Genomic DNA, 26839 nt, shown 5'->3' with positions numbered 1-26839 from the left:
TATGGCTGAATTCTGAAACTTGAATGTTACCTTCCATTCATGTACTTAATAAAGAAATACAAGTATAGGAAAAATTGAGAGCCAAAGTAATCAGAGGGCAATGCTTGTCTAGTGGACCAAGATATTAATTAAGGGTTTTTAATAATGTTCATTTCAAATTGTCATGCTTTGAGATAGGAACTTGGTAAGGAGTCTATGTATTTGAGAGAATTATGGTCCAATAAAAAAGAAAAAGTATTTTTTAAAGTCCTGAAGTATTATCAGAAATATAATCACAAAATTGTGGACAAGTTGAAATCAGAGCAAACAAAGTGCAGATTCTGTCTGGAAAAATAAGAGGAAGTTTCACAAAATAAGTGATATTTGAGCTATGGCTTAGTTGAATCATCACATACTCATTCCAGGGATTTCCAAAGGATGGAAAACTCATGTGTAAAAATACCCAAGCAGGTGTCAGAAAGATGATGTGTTAAAGAGACACTTATGATTGGCTCAAAGCGAGTTGAGCACAGTGTTCATGGGACAACAAGGGGAATGAAGTACATAAAAGAAAGTAGAATATAAATCCTAGAGGTCCTGGTGTTTATTTTTATTTATATTTAATCCAAAGAGAATGGGTAGACAACGAAGAATTTCTAGAAATCATTCCAGGCAGAACTCAAGAACTCAGGAGAAGAGCAAGCCAGAGGAATTCTACTTGACTTGGTAGGGATTATTGAAGTTGTAAAGGCCATATTATTTTCCAAATATTAAGGAACAGTGTGCAGTTCATATGATAATGCTAGACATTTAGGTCATTAATTCCAATACCAAATTTTTATTCACCAATATTCACATGACTTGAGGAAAAATAAGAGCTTGCACAGTACCTGAATTAGATAGGTTGTTAGATTTTTTAAATTAAATAACTAATTCTTCAATGAATTATGTTGTTAGCCAAAGTTGAAGAGTCACTTTATCCTTTTTGAATATGTAACAGATTCAGTGAAGCAATCTAATCATCATCATTTGACTATTTTCTAAACAAACGTCAATTTGAATTTTAACATAGTTAAGACAAAACAGGCTATTTTCACCGGTAAAAAAGACAAAGATTTTAATTACTTCCATAAGTGGAAAATTCCTTGTGATGTTTGATACATACTAATCTAAGTTATTTTGTGACTGTATCTTACCTTCCCATTCATAGTCGGGAAAATATCCTGAATGACCTTTCTGTGAGAATAATCCTTTTTAAGACTGTATTGTCTTTTTAGTATTGTGCCATAATGAATCTGCATTTCTTGCAATAATTTCCTGATCTGGTTTCATTAAGCCATATATATCATATTATATTACACCACATTTGTTATTTTATACTGTGTTAGTATATATTCAGTCTCTTGCTAAGGGATCAACTACACTGGATCTATGTTTTCTTCTTCTTCTTTCCCTCCTTCTCTTCTAATTCTCTTTCTCCATCCATCCCTTCTCCTTCTTTTTTGAAAATGTGAATATATTAAGTACATTGTCGAGCATTAAAATTAATTACGTGTTTGGTTAACCTGGAATCCCAGTGACTTTGAGGATCAGGGTGTTGGAAAGAAAATGGTATTATAAATGGGAATGATGGATGTCTCCTCTATTTGGCTCATATTCAGAATGCTATTCAGGAAGAGATACTGGAAATACAGTGTTAATAATGTCCAGATTCTGCAATATATGATCAGCAGAAGCACCAAAGTGAATAGGGTAAAGATGAGTTCAGAATTCGAGACTGATTTCTAAATATCTTGTCATACACAGAATTTTTATGTGGAGAGCAAGAAATTCCTCCAGATCCCAAACATAGAGCCCAATATGTTACGAATCTGCCTTTGTTAGACTAAGGGTAGCAAAGATGCCGTGGATAATAGACTTGCGGCATTGTGAGCTACCCAGAAGGAAAACTGTCTTCCAAAACACAGAAAGTGAGAGAGCAGATTGGAAGAAACCTGGAAGATGCTGGGCTAACTTAGCCAGTTTGCTGCCACCTTTAAATATTTAAAATTGTGTTGAGTACAACATGTGGGAGAAGTAGCCTTAGGAGCAGGACTTTTTGCCATGTTATTTCATGCTGGATTAATACTAAGACACTCGTAGATAGTTTTTACCTCTTCTATTTTAATTTCTCTTGTGTGCCTTCCTGTTGGTTTAGAAGATGCCTAATATGTCACCTAACTGAGATATTTTGACCCCAGTTTTAACTCATTTTTGAAAACTTTTTGGCTTTTAAGGAAGTATAGAATTAGATGACATTTTTATTTATAAATGCCTACAGTTGTAACAGAATTCTTTTGAAGACATATAATCATCCAGTGTGGCAACATAGTGAGACCCATCTCTACAAAAATCAAAATTAAAATTAAAAATTAGCCAAGAGTAGTGGTGTGCAACAGTGGATCCGACTACTCAGGAGGCTGAGGTGGGAGGATCACTTGAGCCCAGGAGGTTGAGTCTGAAGTGAGCTATGATTGCACCGCTGCACTCTAGCCTGGGTAACAGAGCAAGACCCTGTCTCAAAAAAATAAAATAAAAATAAAAATAATTAAAAAACTAAAGAAAGATACGTAATCATCTGTCTCACTAAGTATACATTTCTTCCTTCTTATAATGATTCTTATATTTTTAGTGTGAGCCCACTTGAAATACCAGTTGTACTTTTCTCCTTTATATTCACACATACTCTCTTCTGCTCTCTAGAATCACACCTTGGGAATCATTTGATTTCCATAAAAATTATTAATTTTTGTATCCTTGTTTGCTTATTTAATTCAAATCCTTGAAATAAACAGTAAATGAGAAAATAGAAATGATATACTTCTCGATGGATTCTGAATGTCAACATCATGATGAAAGTTGCACCAATGTTTATTTTTTTTCACATCCAATGACAAGGCCTTGTCTCTGTCTCACCTCACAGCCCCCACCTCTGCTCCCAAGGACTTGACAGTCATTACTAGGGAAGGGAAGCCTCGTGCCGTCATTGTGAGTTGGCAGCCTCCCTTGGAAGCCAATGGGAAAATTACTGGTAAGCATCTCCACTTTCTCTCCCAGCATAGCTCTCCCTTGGCCTGTAATTGCTTACCCCCTACATGAACTGCTCCTGCCTTTCGTGTGGCATTTTTCTGTTTCTACATCTCAGCTGACTCCGTGACCCTTTCTGATTGTCTCTTCTTTCCCCTTTTGACCATGGAATTCTTCTAATGGTGCATATAAACACACACACACACACACACACACACACACACACACACACACACTTCATTTGATTTGCTTCACGAAATGTGTATTTCAATTAGAATAGATCTTTTTCTTTTTCATTCTCTGAAGCATTAAGACAACCTTCTAATGGAGCGCCCCTGAGTATAAATGTCTATAAAGAAGCTGGTTGTTTGGCAATTACGAAACACAAAAGATGCTTAATGACTATGTATTTTTTTTTATATGGCACATAAGGAGGTTTGGGGATTTTTAGTTTCTCACTTAGGCTTTAGCTTCTTACTTAAATCATACAGTTCACAAAACACTTAATATTGACTGACAGAAATTGAACATAATGAATATTTCACAGTGACAGATTTTATTTTGCCAAATATTGCTGATTACATCAATGCCTAATTAAAGCATCCATTAGAAGCCTGTAATGTTAATTTAGTATGAAAAATATAATGGAGTTCTATCAGAGATTTTGCATTTAAATGATCACTTTAGGCTTTTAATAGATGTCTCCATAGCATATAATTTTTATGAAAAATATTGTATAACTCAAAATGTGAACATTATAGTCTAATTAACTTGAACCATTGGGTTAGGAACATGTAAGAGTCACTCCTTTTTCCTTCTTTTTTTGCATACAAGAGCTGGATAGCATTATTATAAATTAACAAAGTAATTCAGCCATCCTGTGATACAGAGAGATAAGCATGGAAATCATACTTTCAGAAGGCACACTTACTTTATGTAATTTACTTTCTGAATTTTGCAAAATGAAAAGATAATGTGAAAATTCCAAATGTGATTGAAATTTAAGTTGAAGATTTGTTTTCTCTAGGAAATTGCTCTTAGCGCAATAGCAAACAGAATTTTTATTTGAGCTGACTAATATGGAAAAAGAAGAGAGGCACAAAATTTCCCCAAGATCTTATATGTTCACTTGTCAGTGTGCCAGGCCTTTTAAAACTGAGACTGGCTCATTCCAATTTTCTTTTTTTCCTCCTCATTGTTATAATCTCTTTTCATTGGTTCTATGGCAGTACTTGTGTAGCTTTTGATTTGTTTATATTTTATTTTGTTATAATCAGTTATTTATAAGCTTATGGAAAATCAACAGATAATACGTTTGAAGAGAAAAAAAAACAGAATCAAAGCTGTCTAAATAAAAACAAGTTCTAATATAAAAAGATATGTTTTTGGCAAAGGAAAAAACAAGTCATATTATCCACTCATTTGAATTATCTACTCTTATTTAAGTAAATCTTGTCAGTCAATGTAAACAATAGAATAAGTTTTTAACTCTGAAAGAAGGCTTAATTTTGCTTCTTCAGGAAAAAAAAAATAGAAGTCTAGCCCGTATTGAGAAATGAAAATTAATCTAAGCAATAAAATTATATATGCCAAAATCACAGTGCATATAAAAGAAACTTTGTCCACATACTTTACTTAGATATTTACTATTATATTCAATGGATCTTTCTATTAAAAATCCATTCTCTCACAATGGAAAAATAAAAGTATGGGAGACAATACTTTTGCCTTTAAAAGCCTGGCTCATTTATGAAAACAAAATTGTATTATCAAGTTGAGATATTTCGACTCAATTTAACAGGGAGCAAACACTAAGAACCCTTAAGAGAATTTCTGTGTCATGTGTATTTTGATTTCTTTATTCAAATTACTTCCAGAAAATAGAATGATAAAATATTAAAAACACTACACCACTAAGTGGAGGGCACAAATTTGCTATTCTCCGCTTCCCGTAGAAGTATAAAAATTAATAATAATAATAATAATAATAATAAGTAAAACAAAAATGAGCTCTTTCTCAGTGTGGCCAGGTAGATGTGTGCCAAGGAGTGATGTGCTCTCATGTAACCTCTGTATTTTTTTGTTTTCCTAAATCCTTCATGTGTGTGGCAGGCAGTAGAGCAGGGTAGTTAAGAACTCAGGCTTCTAAGGGAGACACATGAGGAATTCATTTAACATCCTTGAGTCCCACTTTCTCACTTTCTCACCTATAAAATAAAGATAGTAATAGAACAACACTAGAAGAATTGTTATAATACAGTGCTGAGAAAAGTCCCTGATACCCAGTGAGCACTGAAACAAATCGACTATTATTATTCCAATTTGAAATCCATTCTAGGGTGAGGCTTTACTAATGTGCTTTATACAGAATTCAGATCATCAATTTTTAAATATAAGTACTCACAAAGATTAAACAAAAAAGAAGGAAATTCAGATAATCCCAGTGCCTAAATTCTCTGACCATAAACTGGCAAGTTAGGAATTTGGACGGCCATTTTCAGAAGAAAATGGTTCAAAATACATTAAGCACTTATATTATGCTTGGCATTCTTCTAAGATCTTTAGTATAGTATAAGTGATTACATATTCCTGTTATTCCATTTTGAAATGAAAAGCTTAGGCCTTTCCTGAGTAAATAATTTGCCCAAAGTCAAGTAAGCAAGATGTGGCAGAGCCAGGATTTAAAACTCAGGTTTATACTCTTAATTATTACACTATGTTTTGCTCCAACTTATTAGCATTCTACTGGGCTAAATCAGTGATTTGCAGCTGATTTTTAATTTAATTCATATGAGAAGGGACTGAGCACGGTAATTTTTAAAAGCTTCCCAGGTGACTTACTGTATAGCCAGAGATGTGAAACACAGGCCTAAATAAATGCGGTGCCCAACAATATTTAAGACCAGAGACCAACACAGATAGAAGAGTTAGGTCTTTCAAAGATTATTTCCTTATTAATACAGTCTAATATGTAAGATTATATTCTATTTTTCTGTGTCATTTGATAGTCTAGTTTAATTTGTCTCCCGTTTGTAAAATCATCAAAGCACTTTTCTTCCCACTGCCAGGATATAGCTTCTCAGTCTGATTTGCAGAAATTTCTTCCACTTGCTTCTTAAATATTGCTTTCCAGAAGGCAGAACATTTTATTCCCTTTGTTACTTTCTCTGGAAAAGTATCTATAGTAGAGTTAGGAATTCTGAGGTTTAAAAAAAAAAAAAAAAGAAAGAAAGATAAAGAGGCCAGGAGCAGTGGCTCATGCCTGTAGTCCCAGCACTTTGAGAGGCTGAGGTGGGAGGATCACCTGAGGTCATGAGTTCTAGACCAGCCTGGCCAACATGGTGAAACCCCATCTCTACAAAAGTACAGAAATTATCCAGGCATGATAGCAGATGCCTGTAATCCCAACTACTGGGGAGGCTGAGGCAGGATAATTGCTTGAACCTGGGAGGCGAATGCTGCAGTGAGCAGAGATCCAGTCATTGCATTCCAGCCTGGGTGACAGCGCGAGACTCTGTCTCAAAAAAAAAAAAAAAAAAAAAAAAAAAGCGATACTTGGACACAGAGAGTAAGTATACAAGTACAGAAAGGTAGTGAGAAACCAGTACATTTGTTCAACTTGTGTGGTTATATAGAAATGTATAAGGTAAGACTTCAATGATGAATTTATTATCTCTCAAATATACCAAACATACACATCCCAGTGAAGTTGTTTGTTTTCTCCAAGGCCATTTTTTAGACTTTTTAATGATGAGGTCTGTTTCTATTCTCCATCTCAGTTCTTAAATTTTAAGAAAAGGGTAGGCTTCACCACATATATAAGGAATTTGCTCAGATACAATTTGGAATTGTCAGAAACTGATGTCTGCACCTTCAACTTTAGTTTGATCCCAGAGCTGTCGATTTTAAACGCTTTATCTTGGTAAGCGTTAAATTCTTTATCTTGGTAAGCCTTTTAGCTTCGAAGCTCTCAACATCTCAAGATACTCATATCTTCATCACTGACATCACAACAAATGCCAAAAATGTACAGATCCCACATATCCACATATCCTTGTTGATCACAGAAATCATTTGGGGTACAGATTACTGAGGTTACCCTTGACCTATAGTATTAGAAGCCTATTGTTGTATAGCAATATTCCTGACCTTGTTGATCACAGAAATCATTTGGGGTACAGATTACTGAGGTTACCCTTGACCTATAGTATTAGAAGCCTATTGTTATATAGCAATATTATCACAAACTTAGCACGTTAAAACTGCACATATTTGTTATCTTATAACTTTTGTGGGTCTTGAATCTGAGCACAGTTTAGCTTTGGGGTCTCTTACAAGGCTGCAAATTGAGATGTTCACCTGGCTGAGGTCTCATCTTTGGTTTCACAGGGGAAATAGTTGCTTCTAAGCTTATGTGATTGTTGTCATGATTCATGTGATTCAACAGCCGGTATCTAACTGGCTGTTGGCCAGAAACCACCCTCAGTTCCTGCCACAAAGTATTTTCCGTTGGGCAGATGTCTTCATCAACGGCAAAAGAAGAGAGTCGGGTATCTGCTAGCAAGGCAGATGTCATGATCTTAAGTAACACCATTGTGAAATTGATATTCCATTGCATTTCCTGTCTTCTATTGGTTAGAAACAAGACTTAGGACCCATCTATATACCGACAGAAAGGAATACACAAAGGCATGATATTACTAGAGGATGAGGATAATTGGTGGTCATCAAAAGTTGTTCACCACATGTATTAAATCAACATATCCTGCCTTGGGGTCTGTATTTTATGATCTGTACCTATCCTTCAGGTAACTGTTATGATTATGCAGATTTGGGAAATACCGAACCTAGGGGAAAGGTGAAAGTCAATACAAAACATGTAAGTTTTCAGCATTTGTCAAAATTTAAGAGAAATGGTCTTCCAGATGTTGGAGATTGTAACATTGCTTAATCTCACATAATCAGAAGGACAAAATATCCAGTGATGCATCCCCCAAGCCCAGGCATAATTCTATAAGGCACTATAGGATTAAGTGATAAGTGATACAAAACGGTACATGTGTTTTTACTTTATTGAAGTGTGTTACAATGTTTATGGAGAGGAAATTTGTGATTGAGGAAGGTTTCATAGGCCAAATACAGCTTAAAGTACACCTTAATGGATGAGTAGGATTTGGATGGAGTAAGGAAAGGTGGAATGGTGTGGGAATAAGCGGGAAGGAAGAATAATCATGGTATGGAGAACAGTCTTCCTCTAAGCGAGGGTTTGTGCTGAGATGTACATAGTGTGCATGGCTATTTTCTGAGTCTGAGAACCCTCTGACATAACCCATAACCACTGCAAAGACCCGTGGGTGAAGATCTCCAGTCCAGCTGGGACAAGAGGGACTCAAAAGGAAAGAATAGGTAAATCAAAGGAAGACACTTGCTCTTAAGAAAATGACTTACAAAGAATGTATTTGATGCATAAATAAAATGAGGGACACTTATAGCCTATGTTATATAGATAGCATTGAAGAATTGTGGCAGAAATGGAGATCAGCATGACATTTGTTTATCAGTGACACCTATCATGAGTGCCTTTACAATATTATCTGACAACAAAATATAAAAGTTGTTAATTTTTTTTAATTAGAGCTAGGTCACAAATTGGTTAAGTATAGTGTTAGAATATAAATACGTGACAAGAATCCTTGGATTTTTCGGGTACATGTTAGACTGTCATAACTGAGTACACACAACTAGCATTCAAGTAACATATCCCCTAACACAGAAAATAAATAATACTATCTAAACATAGGTTATTAATATCTAAGATAATAACTAGATTATGTACAGTTATCCAGCAATACTTATTTATTTGACAAGCTAGACAGGACTGGGAGAAATAGTATACTGGTAAAGAATCCCATACATAGTGTGGTGGTGAAGAATGTTGCCCAGACATTTTACCAATCAGCTTGGGTCACCTGTGGCTTCATCATCTGTGAAAGGAAAGCAACATAGCCCCTGGCACCCTCACTAAGTCATTATAGTGATCAAATATGATCATTTATTTATATTACACTTTAAACATGCATGGCATTTTACACCTTCCAATACATTTTTATTGAACACAAGTCAAAATAAATATTGTTTATTTTCATCAGTAGACTACAGGGAAAATTATACAGACTTGTTATCTCTGTTTAACATTTTTCATCATGCTTTCATATTAGAGCAAACTAATAATCAGGATTTATAGGTAGCAGAAAGCACACATTTTTAAATGTGGCAGATATTTTTATTTCTAACAGCTTATTCTATTTTCTGATTCTGTACATTGCAGCAATTATCTAATCCTTGCATTATGAAAAAAAGACATTACTTACAGAACTGCTGTAGTTTACAGACTGTGGACATATAATAATTGTAAATTACATTTGGAAAACATGGGTATTTGGAAACAGAACTGCAGCATGTAGTACAACAAATTAAGTCACATTTGTCTATTTATGCAGCTTACATCTTGTTTTATACCTTGGACAAGAACATCCCAATTGATGACTGGATTATGGAAACAATCAGTGGTGATCGGCTTACTCATCAAATCATGGATCTCAACCTTGACACTATGTATTACTTTCGGATTCAAGCACGAAATTTGAAAGGAGTGGGGCCGCTCTCTGATCCCATCCTCTTCAGGACTCTGAAAGGTTTGAATACTTTCCTGTTATGCTTTTCTTCTCCTCTGGGATTGTTATAAAATAGCTTTGCAGTCTGTGTTAGAAACAGCCCTGCGCCATCTCTTGTTGGCAACATGGCTGCAGTGGACATTTAAAATAAATTAAAATGTATCTTTTTATGCTCAAAGCCAACATATCAAAGAAAGATCTGCCATCAGCACATGGCAAACATATTTAACCTGACTTTTTTCATTTAGGGTCCTTCTAGAAGTTTGTATTGATGTCATGTATATTGGTTCTATTCAAAATATAATGAAACGCTTCAGTCATTTTATATAAGGGGATAAATATTAAAATGTATTGAATTATGTGAATAGCATATTATTTTCAACTTTAGGCATTTCCTTTCAGGCACTATTATCCCTTATATATTAAATAAAATTTTGATATGGCAAGACAGAAAGTTCCAAAACAAACAAAAAAAAAGTGTATTTATTGTAAAGTGTCAAGGTAGAAACTATAAAAAAATTTGCAATATGATATCTAGAAGAAAGATGTTCATACAGAAAAACACTAAAGCTGAATAGTAGTGATTACATCAAAATATTTCCATATAAGTACTTACTATTTTAGAGCACAGTATTATTCTTCTGGGGGCAAATGGTTTGAAGAGTCATTTAACAATTGAAAATAATTTGAAACATTCAAATTATTTTGAATGTTTAATTTTGAATGTTTATTCAAAATTTTTGAATGTTTAATTCATTTAACAATTGAATAATTTGAAATAAGTTTCACAGCTAATATTTGAAGTTGTGTATTTAAGGCATGACATGTGTTGTTCTAACGAAGAATAACTTAGCTCTTAAATCTGTGATCACATCATACCTCTACGACTGGCAGAAAACTTAATACATGATAGTAAACAAAAAATTAGAAACACATGCATGATTGGTATCTCACGCAATTGTTTGACACACTAGAAGAAGAGTCTTAGAATAACTGTATAGCCTATTCCTCAATTCTTCTAGGAAAGGTACCCTAGTAAATAAGAGAGTTCAGAATTCTGATGAGTGAACTATTCAAAAGCTGGGTTTGGGTGGCAGCTAATCTGAAAGTTTGCCAACAACACACAAGCAAGCATTCAGCCAAAGCTTGCATGACAGTTCTTAATGACAGAGAAGTTGGGAGGGAGGTAGGATAGAAATGAGCTAATCTTTGTCTATCTAAATTTTGGGGACTTCATATCTCAATCAGGTTTCACTCCAAATGAGCAATCAAAAGGCAACTTGTTATTCATTTTGTAGCAGCATGAAATGTAACTAGATCGTATTTTGCAAATGCTTCGTTTTTACCTATAGATGAGTGCCAAATTAATTTCATACTCATAATGTTTGCCAACTGAGAGATCTGAGGAAAGGTTGAAGACGATGTAAGGCATCCAAATGTGTTAAACAGCAGAGTGATGAGTTATAAGATTTGCAGGCCCACAAGCCATCCTAGGGATTGTTTAATGAGCTCAGTATTTCATTTGGTACTGTTTATCCTAAGTGTCCGAAACACATCTCGAAAATTATTTTCAAAACTAAGAACAAGTTCAGGAATTTGTTCTATGACATAATAGTTCAAAGAGTTATTTCTAATACCCTGATTTGATGTTTAGTGTTGTCTACCCTAAATGTCATGCTCGATAATAGTAATTCTATTTTAAATACATGTTGCTCATATGCTAAAATAAGTTTTTGATTATTTAGAATTACTCAGAAATATTGATATTGGTCACTTTTATTAATAATTTTATACATGCATGCATCTTACAAGACACCTACAATGACAAATGTTCTAAGACAAATAAATTACTCATCATAAGAGATTTAAAGCTACAACATAAGTGTTTTAAAGATTTAGTGTAGAGCTAAATCTACACCAAAGATAAAATCATGCTATTGCTCTCTGATTTAAGATTTTCAGTTTCCAAAGCTGCACCAAAGAATACTCTGTTCGTCGGCATGTAACTTCGTTTGCCCGAGACAAAGGCTTAGATGTCCTGAAGCTGAGAAAGCTCCCAGTACTCTACTGGGTAATGGGCAAGTGTTTCATAGTAACGCTTACCCCAGGCAGGTGTCCACAAACTTCATTCCTTCATATTTAGCCTTTGCAATGATCATTCCTTCATATTTAGCCTTTGCAATGATCGCAGCATTTTCTTCTAGAGGCTAGCATTTAGTCTTTTTGGTATTAACAACCAGTCAGAGAAGCACAGGAAGCTCAGTCAATAATCACTGTTTAATTAAAAGGACGTTTGTAATTAGAAAGGGATTATCTTACTACAAACTTATGTAGGTACACATATATGATGTATCTAATTCTTTCTTTGGAATGTTAATGAAAAGAGTCTTGACCTTGATTACTTGACCACATAGGACTCTGCACATACCCACCTTCTTTCCACAAATCCTCCCCAGGGTCCCATTGAGATACGTACACACTGTCAAATTATTGGAAGTCTTATGTCTATCTCTGCCCTATCCTGTGGGTTTTTCCTGCTAACAAAGTATACTTCTCCATGCTGGCCTATCAGGTAATAGAGGAAGGATGCTCCCAGTGGAGTAGACCACAGAGGAATCTGGTGGAGGGAGGGAGTCACTTCCTACACACAAAAGAGTGGTATTCAGCATGAAAGCCCAATAGAGTACAGTAAATTCTCCGGGCATCCTTAGTCATCATTCTGAAATGTGTCTCTCTCCTCTCTAAGAATATAGGACTGAAAGCTTTGGACCAGAAGAGAAAAAAGTTCTAGTTGTCAAATTCTTTTATGACAAAAATACATGATTTTTCTTGACAAATGATAGAAACATATGATAGAAAAAAGTCAAAGCACAAATGTAAGTCATTTTTGTCTCTAATAAAAGGTAGTTATGAGAATCCATATGGTCCCTGTTGGAAAATACTCTTCAGTAGATAACATTTTGAGACATTCAAAATTTCTCAAGTTCTATTCAGTGCAGCTTTGCTAGTAGAAAAATAAATTCAAAAGATAAGAATAAGAATGGGTTTGTCTATCATAACATGTAGTTAGTTATTTATCCCTTGCTAAAAATATCTTAGACTGCAGACAATGCATGTATATGATTAAAGATAAAGGGCAGACAAGGAATGGAAATGAGGTAAGGGTGGTATTCTCATCTTTTTTGAGGTAATTCTAAAGAGTTCTCACCTTAATATGAGATGCTGATGAGGATAGTTTCTTAAGTGTGTCCCGATCTGGCTGCCAAGCTGACATACTTCCTGGTTATGACCTGGTTGTGACTGCACTTACGACCTTGACATATCCTGTCAAGGATCAGGTCATTGTTGCTGGAGACCTGATACAGCACTTCCAACAACATACTGTCCTTTCTCCACAGCTGTGTTAGGATCTCAGTTCAAAATCCTATTAATGTCCATAAGCTACATATAGTACAAATGCCTGTCAAAAGCACCTTTATCAATACCATAATAAAACACTATAATAAAATGTATTTGAGAAGCCATTAATTTTCAATGGGAAACAGAAGAGAAACTCTAGATACAATTAAATTGTGGTGATTAAATAAATTAAATGGCTGGTAAACCTTTAAAAAATGTTTGTTAAATCTTGACAAGGTACAAGATTTCATAAAACTTATTTAAACTTTCAGAGAACACCAAATTCTAACCACTAGCCCATCAGAGTGTCAAGATAAATAAATTCTGCAGCTCTGCTATGCAGCATAGTTCCTATAAATAATATAACTATATTATGTACTTAAAATTTAGTAAGATGGTAGATCATATACTGTGTTTTTACCACAATAAATAATAATAAAAGGGGTGGGAGGAAACTTTGGGAGTTTAGGGGCAAGTCTGTGGCTTTGAAGGTGGTGATGGTTTCATAAGTATATCCTTACTCTCAAGCTCATTGAATTGCATACATTAAATATGGGCAGCCTTTTACTTTTCAATTGTATCTCAATAACTTTTTAAAATAATACTTATAGAATTGTAAAATAATAAACCCTGGCCGGGCGCGGTGGCTCACGCCTGTAATCCCAGCACTTTGGGAAGCTGAGGTGGGTGGATCATGAGGTCAGGAGATTGAGACCATCCTGGCTAACGTGGTGAAACCCCATCTCTACTAAAAATACAAAAAATTAGCCAGGCATGGTGGCACATGCCTGTAGTACCAGCTACTTGGGAGCCTGAGGCAGGAGAATCGCTTGAACATGGGAGGCAGAGGTTGCAGTGAGCTGAGATCGGCCACTGCATTCCAGCCTGGGTGACAGAGCAAGATTCCATCTTAAAAATAATAATAATAATAATAATATAAAAATAATTGTATATATACCATTTTCCAAATAGTAATTCACAATTCAAAATCTACTTATCAAGATATCTTTTCATAGAATATGCCTATATGTTATGTTTAAATGAAAGAAATTATAATTGATTTCTGGTTTAGAAATCTTTCTTAGGAGGTAATAGACATAACCCTGTTCATCTGAAAGGGGCTTTCACTAACAGAATCAATACTTACGTATTTCAATTCTAAACATTCTTATTAGACAATGATTTGTGCTGCTTTATTTAGAAAAGGAAGGATCACCACCTGTAGGGCATTTAAGGTATTTTTCAAATGATGATTGATGTGCTATAATAGCGCCACATCAGATGAGAGACTATATTATCAGGTGCTGCCTATTATATTTTCTCTATGTGAGTTTTACTGAGACATGTACAGGAAGCAATCGCCAAGTGTTGTATCCTGTCTATCAAGTTTGAAAGGAATTAAGTGAGTTAAGTATGCCCCAAAGACTCAAAACTCAAAGACGGTCAAGTCTAGGTAAAAATAATTCTATTAGTAATTGATGGAGGGAAGCTTATGAAGGTCTGCCTTGGTCAAAATATCATATAATTTTCATAAATATGATAATACTAGAGATTTACCTCTTATTTAGGTTCATTTGATTAGCAGGAAAAGTCATCTTTAAAACAAAATTTAGCGAGTTTAAAATTTAAAATTTTTATATTTTTAAATTTAAATTTCAAAAAGTCATTTTTAAGACTATTACTTTAAGTCATCCGAAATTGTCAACAACTCAAGAGCTATCTTCACAAGGGCTAAAGATTTATCAAGATATTTGGATTACATTCTACCATATTTATGATAGCCAATTATTTTACCCAATCGATGTGAGAATTGGTGAAGTTGTTTAAAGAAAAGTCACATACAAGAAAATAGCTTCCTGAACTTTCTTAACTATATATATATGGGTGATAATTACTTGGTAATTGTGTGCGTTTTTTTTTTACTGTTAATTCTAGTTTTAATTAAATTTATGTAATTGTTCTGAGTTTATGTTTAGAGGGATATGAAAAGTAAGATAATTTTAGGATAAATTTGTACAGCAAAAACATTATTTTCATTTTTTTTTCTCTGAATACTTATTTAATAGAAATAAACATGCAAGTTTGGGTCATTATCAATTTTATTTCAATAGGGCACTAACCTTGAAATAAAAACTTGCTAAAAAGAACTGTTGGTTTGATATGTCAGCTTTCTTGCTAGGAAATGTCAAAGTCTAATAATATTATTTCTTTTTTCCCGCACAGTGGAACACCCTGACAAAATGGCTAATGACCAAGGTATGGTGGCTCAATCTGTCATTTTGTGTTCCTTGAATCAATCCTGTCTGTTAGAAATGTCAGTCATCACTTTATATTCCTCTTTTCACCTGGACCATACACCTGATGAAGCAGACACTGGCGTGATGATTAATCTTGTTAATGAAGTTCTGCTTGGCTGAGGCTGTGGCTCTGATAAGGAAGATGTAAATTTTCTTGAGAGGAAATTGTTTTGTCTCTATTCTGAAGGACCAATTAAAATGTCAAGCTTCTTTGTATGAAATAAATTTTTAGTCTCTGTCTGCACTTCTGAATAATTCACATTAAGTATAATTAAGCTCAGCATAATTTTCAAGCTGCTCTTGCACCCTTTCATGAGCTATGGATTAAAGTTCTGTAGCTCTACAGACAAAAACCGTAAATTATGTGTGATTTTCCCCTGTAATGAGCTCCTTTTAATATATCAAATCAAAGTTGGGTCAACTTTTTTAGGGCATTATCGTTGTTCATTTTGAAGCCAGAAAGCTTTTATTCAGTGAATCAGATGCTCATTTGACTCAGAGTACAGTATTTTCTCCCTTTTCCTTATTTATTTACTAAAAACTGATTTGTGTAGAGAAACAGGGAAAGTTTTACACAGAGACAAAATGGAGATAAATAAGAGTTATCCATTAACTTATAAGTAGATTTGAATTTACTATTACCGTGATTTGTAGGCTGATTGATAAATTAGGATTCTATTATCTTTACACAAAGGACAATTAGTAGAAAGCTGAGGGAGAAAATGAATAGTTTATGAGTTTTATTTTTTTCAGGATGTTATTTTCTTTCCAGAAGAGTTAGGAAATACTATAAACTGGTCGTAGTCAGTGCTATCAGTATTTGTAGATTGAGAGTCTATAGTTCATATAGTTTGTTTCTTTCCTGCTTTGGACATCTACTGTGGGCAGAACTTAACTTGCAAACATCGTGTCTCATAAGGCGCCATGTTGTGAGATTAGGGGAATGCTTTCTTTCGACATTAATACTTTTTAACTTTTGACAAATATTAAGCCTCTGGATGCTGGCTCTCCCTAACAGCAGAAGGCTGCCTGCATGACTAGCATATTCTCCAGTGGTCTTGTGTTTACATTCTTCTCTGGCGATGTATGCTATGCAGCTGCTTAACAGAACATGGCTAAGGGTTTACATGTGGAATAATTGAAATGAGACTGTGTACAGCAATGCCTACTCAGGGTTAAGATTTTCATTAATCTAACTGCTCCTGCCTGCTTCCACTGAAAATATTTTCATACGATTAATATCTACTAAATAATATTTGTAAAAAATATTAATGATGAGTAATTATCACTTGGCATGTATTTACATAGGTAAATTAAATATTAGTCTTGGTCAAATCCAAATCTGGAATAGTTAATAGAAACAGCTTTACTACTGCAGTTATCAAACAATTGAAACAACCTCTCATAACCTTCTTTACTTAAATAAATTTGAAGCTTCCACAGACAGATAACTCCTAAGTTTTGAAATTATGTTTAAAAATAATAAATAGAGAAAAAAATAAAACAACTGAACTAGTTGAAATGTAATTATTACTTTGGGAGGCCGAGGCGGGTGGATCATGAGGTCAGGAGATCAAGACCATCCTGGCTAACACAGTGAAACCCTGTCTCTACTAAAAATACAAAAAATTAGCTGGGCGTGGTGGCAGGCACCTGTAGTCCCAGCTACTCGGGAGGCTGAGGCAGGAGAATGGCTTGAACCTGGGAGGCGGAGCTTGCAGTGAGCCGAGATCATGCCACTGCACTCCAGCCTGGGACAGAGCAAGACACTATCTCAAAAAAAAAAAAAAAAAAAGAAAGAAATGTCATTATTAGCCACTTAGTTGACAACATGTCCAAGCTTCTCAATAAATAGCTTTCCACTTCTCTCTGGATACTATTACTTTGCTTTTTCTGTTGCTAATTGCTTTTCGTTTTTTAAGGTAACTGTTTTGCTTAATATTATTTTAAACCACCACACGTATATTCTATAAATTGATTATTTGATGAAAGGTAAATGACTAAATTATTTCCCCGTCCCTATGATCACACATCTTCCATGGATTTTACTTTGAGTCTCCATCTACAATAAATCAGGTTAGTTCTTAAGAACAAAAGGACCCCCTCAAGAATTACTGCCAGTGGCTGAGTCCATTAATATATTGAGTCAGTTGTTCTTTTTCTTCATCTAATATTGCTCAGAAGGATTCTGTCACATATGTAACTTGGAGCCTTATTTAGTCACAGCTGGCATATAGTTAGTTGATCAAGTTGATAGGTTCTAAATTTTACCTCAAACTCAATTCACTTATAAAATTGAGAGGGACTGATGACATGTAATTTAGTGGTTATAAATAATATCTTTAAATTTTTACAAAGAAAGCATATAAAATTTGCTACACCCTCAAAGCACGTTTTATAAACAAAATCAGTCTTCTGAGTTAATGACCATATGCATGAGAAATAACCCAGATTAAAGATCCCTCTAAGATTGATGAAAATAATAGGAAAAGGCTGATCTTAATTCTCCCATTCCCAGCACACAGCAAATTAGGTGAATACGTTTTACCGTGTCCACCGTTAGACCTATTTGCCCCCTTCTCATGGAGAAATGATCCCACTATTACATTTATGACAGGAGCTGAATTTCTGCTGAGAGAAAATTCCCTCAGAGAAAAAAATGTGGCACTGGGGTCAGAATTAACCTTGCAAAGATGAATCCTAAATAAGGAAGCAAGAGGTTGAATTTGACTTATATGAGAGAAAGTGAGACCAGTTTTGATTGTCCTAAAAAAGTATCTGTTCAGATTCTTGTCACAATTATTATTTTAGAGATTGAAGATCTGTCATGAAGAACATAAATGTGAAAACAAAAGTCATTTGAAATGGTTTTGATTTGGAGAAAATATTTTCTTCTGAGCAGTGGTATAGCAGTTGTTTGACAATGATAGGCAATTAACATAGAACTCCTGATTACTTTATGTAATTGTAAATCGATGAAATCTAGCATTTTTAAAACTTTCTAATCTTGACCTTCTCTATAATTCTCCTTTTTTGCATCACCCTCTCTCTTGCTCCATGTCCTAATTATTTCTGTAGATTCTTCCAGGCACAGGTGGCAAATAAGTTTGGAAGTAAAATAAATTATAGAGATAAACCAGAGTTTCATTTTTTTTGGAGGGTTGGGTAAGGAAATTGCACAGGCTATGTGAAGTGGGTGCAGAGGTTAGATAGAAAAGCTATGCTTTAAAAAATTAAATTATTTTTAATTTTTGGGTGTGTACATAGTAGGTGTATATATTTGTAGGGTACATGAGATGTTTTGATGCAAGCATACAATGTGAAATAAGCACATCATGGAGAATGGGGTATCCATCCCTTCAAGCATTTATCTGTTGACTTACAATTCAATTACACTCTTCATTTAAAAATGTACAATTAAGTTATTGACTATAGTTACCCTGTTGTGCTATCAAATAGTAGGTCTTACTCATTATTTCTAACTATATTTTTATACCCATTGATCATCTTCACCTCCCCTCTCCCCAGCCCCCCACTACCATTCCCAGCCTCTAGTAACCATCCTTATACTCTCTCTGTCTATGAATTCAATAATTGTTTTGATTTTTGTTTTGACTTTTGATTTTTTTTCCTTTTTTTCTATATTTTGATTAAAACTCCTTCAATTTATCTCTGCTGATGTGAGCCTATGTAATGGTAAAATGAACCCCTATGCAGCTCTTGCCAGCAGTCACTGTTTTAGAAGTTTTACAGGATGACTCACTTAATTCTCATACAGTACTGTGAGAAAGGTACTATTATAGTCTCCATTTTACCAAGGAAGAAACTGAAGCTCAGAGAGTTGTTATTTGTCTATTGAAACACAACTAGTAAGTATAAAGGCCATAATTCCAGCCCTAGAAACCACATTCCAAAAGTGTTTTTTTAAAATATTTTATTTTATTTTTCTTTGTTTTTTTTTTTGTTTGTTTGTTTTGTTTTTTAATTTTTTGAGACAGAGTCTCACTCTGTTACCTAGACTGGAGTGCAATGGCACAATTTTGGCTCGCTGCAACCTCTGCCTCCTGGGTTCAAGCGATTCTCCTGCCTCAGCCTCCTGAGTAACTGGGATTACAAGTGTGTGCCACCATGCTCGGCTAATTTTCTTATATTTTTAGTAGAGACAGGATTTCACCGTGTTCACCAGGATGGTCTCGATCTCCTGACCTTGTGATCTGCCTGTCTTGGCCTCTTAAAGTGCTGGGATTCCAGGCATGAGCCACCATGCCCAGCCCTGATTTTAACCATCAACTGCATTACAACAGATATGTTACATATATATAGCCACACATTCATATTTGACATATAGTTATAAAGTTGCTTTATCTGAAGTTTTGTCTACTGTTATTTTCCCTACATAGATCTTCCTTTTCACATCTCTGAATATTCTAAATAACAAGGCAAATAACTCTCAATCTGAGGTCATCTTGTTAGTGGGGTGGCCACAGCACTGATTACATGATCCTGACACTTCTTTATTTCAGGAAACAGGGATGGTGATAATTCACTGTCTAAGCCAGCTTGGGTTGTCAATACAAAACTCTATATACCAGGTGGGTTAAACAACAGAAACTTATCTTCTCAGAGCTCTGGAGGCTGGAAGTCCCAGATCAAGGCTCAGCGTGGTCAGTTTCTGGTGAGGGTCTTCTTCCTGGCTTGTAGATGGCCTTCTTGCTGTGTCTTCCAGTGATGGAGAATGACCTCTCTGGTGTCTTGTCTTCAAAGGACACTAATCCTATTGGATTGGGGCCCTACTTTATGATTTCATTTAACCTTATGATTTAATTACTTTCAATTATTCCAGGAACTGTCTTGTGAGACTAAACCCAAAACTGCAAGGACCTGGTCATGATTCTAAGATTCCAAGTCTTACCTAACACCTGCTGACACTCAGCAGCTCCTGGAAGACACTACCAGCACCAATTAACTTACTTTCAAAACAACTTGCATAACCTTCCTCTATTCCCCAATAAAACTCCTGCCTTTCCCTTTATTCTCTAGACTCCCCTGCAGCTACCTTGGTTTGTGTGTCCTGAATTGCAGTTCATATTCTCAAATATCTTCTTTACTCAGAGATTCAACTCTATATATGTTGGGGTCCGTGCTGGGGGTGGTAGAGAATGAAAGAACACACAAAAGACAAAGACACACAGAGAACATGGCGGCCGCGCTCAGAGCCTCCACCTCACTTTATTTATACCCCATAAACCCCACGTCAGCAGAAAGAATGCAATGCAAAACAAACTTTCTTTTCCCAGATGTAACCTTCTACTCAGTTCCTTGTTTCTATGCTCTTCCTTATCTGCCCGCCTTCTTGGCGCCTACGGGAGTTCATTAAAAGTTAAATTGGAGATACTGTCCTTGAGCCCTATCTATTCTCAGCATACTGTTTTCAAAGGCCCCTGCAATATAGCTTTATTTTTAGGTTGACAGTGATTAGGCCCAGATACATACCCAGGCTACCTAACTGGAGAATCTCTGCTCTCGACGATGTATAATTTCTGGAAATGCAGACTCATGATCTATCATCAAGAAAGTTATACCTAAATGGCATCAACATAAGTTCACCTAGTTTAAAGGACTTTGTCTTTCCTCAATAGGGTATTCAGGCAAAGTACTTAACACTGCACCTGCCATTTTACACCTCAGCAGTTTTAATCTCATGAATAAACAGAATGTTAATTGTTTCCAATTTCAGGGAAATAGGGTTTTCGAGGCAGTCTAGTCAAACTTGGAATTTAGTTAATGTAATCCAGACTTTGCAGGGTTTGGATTACAGCAGCCAGGCTGCTGTGTGAAAAATGAAAACCTTTAGTGCCTTCTGATGGGAGCTGTTTAATTGAAAATTAAAACCTCTTCTTACCCTATTAATGTGCATAGTTTCAATGCAGTTATTATTTGGCTGCTTGCTACACCCACTTGAAAAGGCTATTCTCACCTGGGTTTTTCACAGGTCCAAAATTTTGCAATTTCATAAATTAGGACTGTGGTGAAATAGTAGTAGCAGAAAATGAATAATGTGCTTTTAATGGAGTGTTAAGGTGCTTATCATGTTCCCAGCAAGCAGTCAAGTAGCTGTCTATATCAACTTCTCAGCAGTTTTCATGTTTTAATAGGTAACTTTGAAGGAACAAAAACATACTCAGAACTCATAGGAATTGTCGCGATTCATGGGAGAATTTTAACCTTCTCACACCTCTAAAGTAGACATTTTTGTTTATACACTTCAAATAAAATTCCATAAACAGGTTCTTCTTGTAAGAGCCACTGTATTTTGGATGCCATTTCCTTGCTATAGACATTGGCCAAGTACAAGGTCTTCCTAGCTTTATTTTCTGCCCACTTCAATCAGTCCTAGACTCTGCCACCTCAATTTTCTTTCCAAAACACAGATGGGTCACTATTGCTTTGGGGATGAGGTCAGTTCTTTGACATCAAGACCTTGGCTGTCTGACTCTAACATCTCTTTCCTGGACTCATGGCCAATAGATCCCTCCACATATGCCACAGTCACAAATCACCATGGAAAAGTGCATTTTTTTTCACAGCTACATGCTGTAATGTGTACCATTTTCTCAGCCTTAGCTATACTTTCTTTCTTTCTCAACTAAGCAAAGTCTTCTTTAAGACTCCCTTCTCAATTTTACTTTTTTCAAGAATCCTTTCTTACCTTTCTGGTCTTTTATTCACCTGTATTTTCATCACATCCATCTTATTGTGTTTTCCATTTCTTATACTTTGCTATTTATATTCTTAGCTTCTTGACCAGATTTTAAATTCCCCAAGGACAGAGAACTGGCTGGATTCTTCACATTGTCATCTCCACCTCCCTAATTTAGAATTTATCCTATTTTAGTTGTCTGATAAGTGTTTGCTTAATAGAATCATGACACAAATATTTGGGAAGCAGCTACAGAGTAATCTGGAAAGATAAGTTTTACCGTAGAATGAAAAGTATAGATTGGACAGCTCAAAGTCATAGTGCACATAGCTGTGGATATTGTAGATTTACTGATCTTGGAGGAGACGAGAAGTTATACATGTATTTCCAACAGGGAAAAGTATATTTGATAATCACCTACTAAAATAAAAACTAAATAGAAAAACAAGTTCTCTGTAATTCAGCTAATAGTAGTTACATTTGTAGATGGCTGTGACCTCCTGCACTCTTTTTATGACCTCCAGTCTTGCTGTCCTTCCTTGTTAGCAGACAATTTATAGATTTGAATTTCACCAGCTGCTTGGAATTCTGAGTACAGAAAGGAGAAAATCAAAACTAATGGAAGCTGATAAGTTTGTTAAAATTGTGGCTATGAAGTGCAAAAAGAACTAGACTCACTTTTGATAACTTGTGGATAACTACGTATCCAGTACTGTGCTGGCACTAGAAGCATTAGAAGAAAATCATCCTGGCAAAGCATTAGAAGGAAGTATAGTTCCATGGGTCCATTTTCAAGAAGCTTGCAATATAGTTAGGAGAATATTAACACTTCCAGTCCAGTATGAAAAATACAAAGTGCCAAATCAGATGTTACTGTCCACATGTGTATGCTATGGGATTTCAGATAAGAAATCATTGTGGGCTGAATTACAAAATACTTCTTAAAACCTAAGACTGGGCTTTAAATATATGAGTAGAACTCGACTCAATGCAAACTATTACCAGGGGAAAGAGTAGGTGATCCTTTATGTAGAGAAATTCTAGGATGGAAAAGTTAGGAAGCCAAGACACTGGGAAAATAGTGAGGACTACAGGATGGGCTCCAGGAACAGTTAGGATGTAATTGGCTCAGGCACAAACATGTCTCATGCCTACCTTTGCAGAGTAGTATATTATGGCAGAGACCTATGTTGGTGAAGAGGCTTTTGCTATTTCTCTCCACTCTAACGTAGTAGTTCTGGAGCTTTCCTACTTTTCAACATATCAAGTAGCTATTGTCTACGCCGGCCAGTGAAGACCTGCCTGCTCCCTTGTATCCAGAGTCCTGGAAATCCATCCACTCTTGGTTGCTGATATTGATCATTTCCTGCTTGGAGGGGTGTGACTGTGGGATAGGGAGAGAAAAGGATGACGGGATGGGAGTAGGAATGGGCCTCAGTAGCAGTCATCTTCAAAGAATTTTCTTGGCTTTTGTTTTTTTTTTGCCACTTCTGTTACACGTTTCCTGAGGTGGCACCTTCACTTTTTATAGTACTCTGCATAGTTACAAAGAAACTATTTTTCATTCCCTGCCAAAGCCTTGTTTTGTTCTGTATGTTCAATTGAGAAAAGAGCCAACATCTCAAGTCACACACACCTAAACTCTCACCCTTATACCCCAAGACCAACCCTTTGAAGTGCTCTAATTTCTGTCCACCATCCATTTTCCCCATTTCTCCTGTTTTGAGACAGAGTCTTATTCTATCACCTGGACTGGAGTACAGTTGCATGATCTTGGCTCACTGCAACCTCCGCCTCCTGGGTTCAAGCAATTCTTCTGCCTCAGCCTCCCGAGTAGATGGGATTACAGGTGCCTGCCCCACTATGCCCAGCTAAATTTTGTATTTTTAGTAGAGGTAGGGTTTCACCATGTTGGCCAGGTTGGTCTCGAACTCCTGATCTCAGGTGATCTGCCAGCCTCGACCTCCCAAAGTGCAGGTATTATAAGAATGAGCCACTGCTCCCGGCCCCCCATTCCTTCTTTTAGTTATTAATTCACCAATAATGCTAAAATCATCATCATCAGAGTCATACAGTCTCAGCTACTTCAAATGAAACCCCAAGTTTATTCATCTTTCTGAGCTACAGTTTTCTCAGCTATAAAATGAGGTTAATAATGTCTGCCTCAGAGATGCATAATTAATATTATTTTCATATTTATTGCAACAGTTTATTCTGATCCATTTAGTTCCACACTCATCCAGAATAATCTTTCTAAAATACATGTGTAATTAGTCAGTGTTCTGCTTAAAATATCTTCAGTGGATCCCTAACCTCTATGAGATAAATTCTAGACCCTTTTGCAGAGCATTTAGGGAGTTTTATTATTGTACCTCTGCCTTTTTTTCTCTAAGCTCATCCACCTCACTGTTCTCTAACTAATAAATCAAGACAGATCTTGATCTGTCCAGCTTCTTTTGTTCCCTAATTTTTGCCTTTTCAGTTTTTGTCCACTCTCCCTTGTGAGACATCAAGAATGTGAGAATGAGAAGTAGTAGAATTCATAGGAGTAACCAATGTGTTTCTTAAAATATATATGTATGTGTCTGTGCATTTACATATTTATAATATATATTTTATGATACATATTTATTATATACAATATATATTTATATTTATATATACATGTATATTTTCCTCCGCTGGTTGGCCTGGCAAAGTATGCTGCTTTTACTTTGGTAAAATTCATAGGAGTAGCCAATGTGCTTCTTAAAATATATATGTATATTATATATAGATAGAGATATAGATATACACACACATATTTTCCCCACTAGTTGGCCTGGCAAAGTATACTGCTTTTACTTTGGTACTTGCAAAAAGAATTCTCACATCAAATGCCACCTCCTCTGTGAAGCCTTTTGCTAGGTGAAGTAGATAATCATTCTGTTTTTCCACTGGGTCACCTATTTGTTCGTTTTGTTGTTGTTGGGTTTTGGTTTTTTTTTTTTTGTTTTCTTTTCTTTTGAATTTTTGGAAATTACCATATGGTTATAATTATTCACTTAACATTTTCCATCTCACTGACTTACAAACTTCTGCAATAGTCATTTTATATTCCTAATGCTTAGCACTGTGGATCTACTTAATGCATTTGTTGAGTGGATGGATGAAACATGGTTGGAGACATGAATGATGAAACACTGTGCTCCAACAGTGTCATTATCTACACAGACTAGCAGGGCACCAGCAGGATGCTCATGTTCTAGTGTTTTCAGACTGCAGCTGCAACTTCCAGACCTGTAGTCACTTGGAGAAGAGAACTCTCTCATCCTCTTCTGCCTCTTCTTCCCGGGATGCTTGGCAAATTTGCTCAGGCACAAATGTATCTCACACCTGCCTTTGGGATAAGCTTGTGAACCATGCAGATGGGGGGCGCTTTTATGGATCATTCCATGGTCTTTGAGAACAGATGCTCTTTTATAAGCCAAAAAAGATCGTCTCATTCTTCATGTTGTAACCTGGCAAATGAACTAGCTCTTGGAAATATCCAGTCATCCAAGACAGTGCCCATATTTTGAGGAACAGAATGCTTTTTAGATTTTAATAAAGACTAAGCTGCATATAAAAGTGGTTTCTTAGACCCCTAACTGATTGTTATTTCAGATATACTAGAGGCAAGTGTGCATAAAAGGAGATTCCAATGAGAGGAAGGACTTCAGGGACCACTATCTACCACCATACTACTAATATTATTAAGCCATCTTTATATTTTATTCTATTAAGAATTCAATTGTTATTCAGATGTTTCCTTCCTAATGTGCATGAATAATAATTATAATACCTAATAAACATATTGGGCTTTAGCTGTGTAGAAGGTTGTGACATGGGTGATCAGGAGCAGCTGACAAGTCTTCATCAGCAGCCAGGTAAGGGAGAGAGACTAAGTGTAGTTATTATCATGGAGGTCAGAACTTATCATCTTTTCTGACCTGAAATCTTTAAGAAGGAGGTTAACTACTTTCCTGTTATCTAAAGATATTGATCTGTCTAGCTCCTTTGGTTCCCTAATACTTGCCTTTTCAGTTTTTTCCACTCTCCCTTATGAGACATCAAGAATGTAAGAATGAGAAGTAGTAGAATTCATAAGAGAAACTAGTGTTCTTCTAAAAAAAAAGAAATACATATATATGGGTTGGCCTGGCAAAGTATACTGCTTTTACTTGTTGGCCTGGCAAAGTGTACTGCCTTTACTTTGGTGCTTGCAAAAAATAATGCAATATTTGTAAACATTTTTCTTACTTTAGAAGATTACACAGACAATTTTTTTCACCTATTATTTGCCAAACTCTGCAAGAGACAACATGTATACCTCAGACAGTCAAGACCCATTATCAGGCTAAGATGTAAACCAAGAACAGAAATTACGATAAGAAATAAATTTGTTTAAATTTGTTTAGGATGCCCACAGTTTCTGTTTTGTATCCTGATATTTTTTGTAATAACTCTATGCTCACTCAATTTCATTTTATTTGTGTGTGAAATTACCTTAGTTTTGAATTTGATTTCTAAGGATTTTAAAAAAATGAATTTACTTCTTAGGAAGAGTCTAACCTGTTCATATTTTATGGTCTAAATACAGAAATTGGAATTGTAAAAATATACTTATGATTAAGAGAAATATGGGTAATGGCATATTTGGTTTTCTTGCACTTTGTCTGGCTCAGAGTAGTTTACCAAATGCA

General features: G+C 35.5%; 1 protein-coding gene across 8 annotated transcripts in view; it reads left to right on the top strand.

The window, feature by feature from the left end:
* Positions 1 to 26839, top strand: part of DCC (DCC netrin 1 receptor) — a 1206733-nt gene that overhangs the window by 1071723 nt on the left and 108171 nt on the right. For all 8 annotated transcript variants that reach the window (XM_005586668.5, XM_074022755.1, XM_074022754.1 and 5 more), the window contains exons 19-21: positions 2942 to 3049; positions 9546 to 9740; positions 15342 to 15374. In XM_005586668.5, the coding sequence (XP_005586725.3) occupies positions 2942 to 3049; positions 9546 to 9740; positions 15342 to 15374 (336 nt within the window). The remainder of the gene's footprint in view (positions 1 to 2941; positions 3050 to 9545; positions 9741 to 15341; positions 15375 to 26839) is intronic.

This window comes from Macaca fascicularis, chromosome 18, assembly GCF_037993035.2.
Source record: "Macaca fascicularis isolate 582-1 chromosome 18, T2T-MFA8v1.1".
In the NCBI taxonomy this organism is placed as follows: domain Eukaryota; kingdom Metazoa; phylum Chordata; class Mammalia; order Primates; family Cercopithecidae; genus Macaca; species Macaca fascicularis.
Note: the sequence above shows the minus strand (reverse complement) of the source record. Positions and strands in the feature narration are given on the sequence as shown.